Below are 5,374 nucleotides of genomic sequence, written 5' to 3' on the forward strand. Positions count from 1 at the left end.
TCTATGACGCCCTCTCCCCTTCCCATAATTTCTAAACATAGTGCGTTTGTACAAAAATGCTGACCCCTTAGCTCCCCTGAACAAAATGGGTGACACCCCACCCCACCCTCCAACCCTTACAATCAACACCCCCACCCGCAGCCATATATTTAATTATGAACGGTTCCTTATATTGATGTAATTCATTGATTATTTGAAAATGTATATTTGCAAAATTCAAATCAGGTGATGGGTACGAAAGGAAATCTTATTCGATTATATAATAAAATGCCAAATATGTGCATGCAAATATATTGAAAAATAACAAAACAAGTTCATGGAAATCACGGGCTTCCACTAAATTTTGAGAAACATGTACTGTGACATACCGGTAACCTTGTGAGATAAAACATGAGCCCTAATTCGGAGTTTCTTGCTACTGCTAGATTTGAACGGCATTCCTACGTTTTCATCATACATTAAGGACATACTTACCAAATAAACACCAGCATGCCGTGAAGATGGTGAAAATAGAACGATATTGCGTTGAACTTCGCCAAAGTGAAATGACAACGATCAGCTGCCTTTGCGCGCGCGATAATTGTGCGCATGTCCGGATATGGCCAAACGAGGCGATCGAAAGGTCAACATCTGGGCTTGTGTTTGAAAGAAAAAAGTCGGGAATTATACAATTTTTCACAGTTTTGTGGGAAAATATCTCCATGTCCACAATTCTTCGTCCATTTGTCCATTCATTCCTTTCCTTCATTATTATTCTTTCCTTTCCATATATGTTTTCCATACCATATTTCTTCCCTGTGTGTTTCCACCATGCCATTTCATTTGTCTGTCCTTCGTCAGTCCATTCCTTTTGTCCAGTATTTCAGGTCTAAGAATGTCCACTATTCTTTAAGTAAAGTAAGTTAGGGATTCCTGTCCACTATATTCCGTTTCCTGGGGCCTCCATGGGCCACACATTGTTCAAGTCAGACCTAGGTCTTCTTTGTGTGTTTCTTTTCCATACCATGTACTGTGTGCTGTGTTTCCTCCACTCCATTCATAAAGTTGAGTTCCACCTTTTGTGTCCATATATCATGGGGTTTCATTGTTTATGTGATCAGTGAACCTTCCTTGTTCAGTGCCTGATTCCAGGTGGTGTGTTTTGGTGTTCTTGGTCCCTGTCCATCCACCGTCATGGTCTAGGGTTGTGTGGTGTTCATTCCTCCTGGCTTGGTTCCTGGCTCAGTGTGGGATTCAGTTTCTGTGTCTTTGTTCCTTCCATCCGGGGTTGTTGACTGGTCTTCCGTTCTCTGGTTCGATTGATCCATTCTGGTCGGGTCTGGTTTCCTATGTGTGCAGTCAATGCCTGCTGGGATGTCCGTTCCTTTTTGGCTGTTCACTGTTTCTTTGTGTGTGTGTGTGGTGTCTGTCTGTCATTCTCTCCTTCCTCCACGTTGTCTCTCAGCCACTCCTCCACTGTCGGTCGTTGTCTCCTTCCTCTCTCCGTTGTCTCTCTCGATTGTCTCTTCCTGTGCTCCGTTGTCTCACTTTTCCGTCGTCCACGTTGTCTTTCTCACTCTCGTTGTCTCTCCTCCTGTCCGGGATCTGTCTGTCTGTCTGTCCTCCTTGTCCTGTCTGTCCTGCTGGTGTGATCACACACACTCTTGTGTGGTGTGGTCTGTGGGGTCCTGGGGTTCGTCATTCACTTCACCTGGTTTGTTCCGTTGGTCCATTCTGTGTGTCGGTCTGTGTGTCTGGTGGTCATGCTTCCTTGTGTTCTCTCGTTCCGTGGTCATGTGGCTGTGATTCCACCTGTGTGCTGTCCATGTGCCAGTTGTGTGGATTCCGTCTGTTCAGTTCATTCCATGTTCAGTGTTTGGTTGTGTGTGTGTGTGTGTCGTGTCAGTTTGTGTGGTCTGTCATCCATGTATGTTCATTTTGTCTGTCCTTCAGTTCGTGTCCATGTGCCTCTGTCACGTTATGTCCTCTCGTTGTCTCTCACTCACGTTGTCTCTCTCTCCGTTGTCGGTCTTCCTCCACCCTCTGTCCGTCCGTTGTCTCTCTCCTTGTCCGTTGTGTCTCTCACCTCCGTTATCTCCTTCCTGTCGTCCGTTGTCTCCTCCTGTCCGTTGTCTCTCACCTCCTCTCTCCTTCCTCCGTTGTCTCTGTGTCCGTTGTCTTCCTGTCTCCGTTGTCTCTCTCCTTCCTTCCTCCGTTGTCTCTCTGTCCTCCGTTGTCTCACTCCCTGTCGTCACGTTGTCTCTCCATTCCTCTGTGTCGTGTGTCTCACCTCCTTCTGTGTCAGTTGTCTCTCACCTCACCTCCGTTGTCTCTCTCCTCCTTGTCCGTTGTCTCACCCTCCACCTCTGTCCGTTGTCTCTCTTCCTGTCCGTCGTTGTCTCCTTCCTCCTGTCCGTCCACGTTGTCTCTCTGTCTGGGGTCCTCTCCTCTCACCCTGCTCTCGTTGTCTCTCCTCCGGGGTTATCCTCCTTTGTCTCACTCGGTCTCTCTCCTTGATCTCTGTCCTCCGTTGTCTCCTCCGTTGTCCTTCTCTCCGTCCGCGTTGTCTCACCTCCTGTCCACTCCGTTGTCTCTGGTCGTTCTCTGTCGTCGTTTCTCCTCCTTCTCCGTTGTCTGTCGTTGTCTCTTCCTCCTCTGTCACGTTGTCTCTCGCTCGTTGTCTCCTCCTCTTGCGTTGTCTCTGTCTCGTTATCTCTCTCCTCCGTTGTCTCTGTCCTTTTCCGTCGTTGTCTCGTTTCTCTCTCCATGTCTCACGTTGTCTCCTTCCTCCTCGTGTGGCTGCTCGTTGTCTCTCTCCTTCTGTTCCTCGTTGTCTGTCCTGTCGTTCCTCTGTCTCCGTTGTGTCTCCTTGTCTCAGTCCTCCTCTCTGTCTCGTTGTCTCCTCCTTCTGTCCACTCCGTTGTCTCTCACTCCTTCCTCCATCTCTCTCCTTGGTCCTCCGTTGTCTCTGTCCTCCTGTCTCCGTTGTCTCTCTGTCCGTCCACGTTGTCTCGTGTCTCGGTCGTTGTCTCTGTCCGTCCGTTGTCTCGGTTATCTCTCGTTGTCTGTCTGTCTCGTTGTCTCGTCGGGTTGTCTCTCTCCGTCCTCCGGTTGTCTCCACCTCTCGTCCTCCACGTTGTCTCTCTCCTCTGTCTCGTTGTCTCCGGTCGATCCGTAGTCTTTCTGTGGCTCCGTTCTCCAGCCACTCCTCCTCTGTCCTCGTTTGTCTCTCTCAGCCTCCTCCTCTTTGTCCTCATGTGGCTCTCCTTCCTCCGTCTCTCGTTGTCTCTCTCACCCACTCCTCCCTCTCTGTCGATCCCGCGTTGTCTCTCTCGCATCTCCCCCTCTCTGTCACTCCACGATGTCAGTCTTAAGCCATCCTCACTCTGTCTGATCACGTTTATCTCTCTCACCATCTCCTCCATCTCTGTCGATCACGTTGTATCCTCTCAGTCCTCCTCCGTCTCCTGTCGACTCCATTATCTCCCTCCCTCCTCTTGTCCAACCACTATCTCTCTCCGCTCTCTCTGATCCTTGTCTCTCTCAACCACTCCTCCACTCTGTCACTCACGTTGTCTCTCTCTCCCACCTCCTCCCCTCTCTGTCCCGACTCACGTTGTCTCTCTCCACCCTCCTCCCTCTCTGTCGCTCCACGTTATCTCTCTCACCCTCCTCCCTCTCTGTCCGATCAATGTTGCCATCTCTCTCACCCGCTCTTCCCCTCTCTGTCGTCACGTTATCTCTCTCAACCCCTCCTTCCACTCTGTCGATCACATTGTCTCTCTCACCCACTCCTCCCTCTCTGTCGCTCAAGTTATCTCTCACCACTCCCCTCCTTCTCTTTATCCCTCTCCTCCCTTCCTCTATCTCAACCACTCTCTCCCTCTCTGTCCTCTCGTTATCTCTCTCCACCCTCCTCCCTCTCTGTCGATCTCACGTTATCTCTCTCAACCCACTCCTCTCTCTCTGTCGCTCAAGTTATCTCCCTCACACCCCTCCCCTCTCTGTCACTCACGTTATCTCTCTACCCAGCTTCTCATTCTCTGTCACTCACGTTATCTCTCTCAACTTCCTCCTCCCTCTCTGTCGACTGCCACGTTGTCTCTATCCCACCCTCCCTTTTCCGTCGATCTCAAGTTATCTTTCTCTCACCACTCCACCCACATCCCCCCCTCTATGACTCATTGTCTCTCTCAACCCACTCCTCCCTCTCTGTCACTCACGTTGTCTCTCTCAACCACTCCTCCCTCTTTGTCACTCATGTTGGCTCTCTCAACAACTCCTCCCTCTCCGTCACTCACGTTATCTCTCTCAACCACTCCTCCTCTCTGTCGATCACGCTATCTCTCTCACCCACTCCTCCCTCTCTGTCGCTCAAGTTATCTCTCTCAACCACTCCTCACTCTCTGTCACTCACGTTATCTCTCTCACCCACTCCTCCCTCTCTGTCACTCACGTTATCTCTCTCAACCACTCCTCCGTCTCTGTCACTCACGTTATCTCTCTCAACCACTCCTCCTCTCTGTCGATCACGTTATCTCTCTCAACCACTCCTCCCTCTCTGTCACTCACGTTATCTCTCTCAACCACTCCTCCTCTCTGTCGATCACGTTATCTCTCTCACCCACTCCTCCCTCTCTGTCGCTCAAGTTATCTCTCTCACCCACTCCCCCTCTCTGTCACTCACGTTATCTCTCTCAACACCTCCTTCCACTCTGTCGCTCACGTTATCTCTCTCACCCACTCCTCCCTCTCTGTCACTCACGTTATCTATCTGAACCACTCCCCCTCTCTGTCACTCACGTTGTCTATCTCAACCACTCCTCCCTCTCTTTCACTTACGCTATCTATCTCAACCACACCTCACTCTCTGTTGCTCACGTTATCTACCTCAACCACTCCTCCCTCTCTGTCGCTCACGTTATCTATCTCACCCATTCTCCCTTTCTGTCACTCAAGTTATCTATCTCAACCACTCCTCACTCTCTGTCACTCACGTTATGTCTCTCAACCACTCCTCCCTCTCTGTCGCTCTCGTTATCTCTATCAACCACTCCCCTTTTCCGTCGATCACGTTATCTTTCTCACCAATCACCCACACCCCCTCTGTCGCTCACGTTATCTGTCTCAACCAGTCCTCCCTCTCTGTCACTCACGTTGTCTCTCTCAACCACTCTCCATCTCTGTCGCTCACGTTATCTCTCTCACCATCTCCCCCATCTCTGTCACTCACGTTATGTCTATCAACCACTCCCCTTTTCCGTCGATCACGTTATCTTTCTCACCACTCACCCACGTCCCCCTCTGTCGCTCTACTTTATAGAAACACCTGTGATGTTTGCAGTCAATTCATGAATTCTAAAAAAGGATGTCAAGTTTCCTTTTTTGAAGAGAA

General features: G+C 50.0%; 1 protein-coding gene across 1 annotated transcript; it reads right to left on the bottom strand.

Moving 5' to 3' along the window:
* Positions 1-1,440: 1,440 nt before the first annotated feature.
* Positions 1,441-3,459, bottom strand: LOC124266608 (zinc finger CCCH domain-containing protein 13-like). Its single transcript, XM_046701401.1, has 4 exons — positions 3,393-3,459; positions 2,344-3,192; positions 2,066-2,251; positions 1,441-1,619 (listed from the first exon to the last, which is right to left on the bottom strand). Exons 1-4 carry the CDS (start codon positions 3,457-3,459, stop codon positions 1,441-1,443), a joined length of 1,281 nt encoding a protein of 426 aa, XP_046557357.1.
* Positions 3,460-5,374: the final 1,915 nt, after the last annotated feature.

The sequence above is a fragment of the Haliotis rubra genome, unplaced genomic scaffold (assembly GCF_003918875.1).
Source record: "Haliotis rubra isolate DU_JTF1 unplaced genomic scaffold, ASM391887v1 Scf1268, whole genome shotgun sequence".
Lineage (NCBI taxonomy): Eukaryota > Metazoa > Mollusca > Gastropoda > Lepetellida > Haliotidae > Haliotis > Haliotis rubra.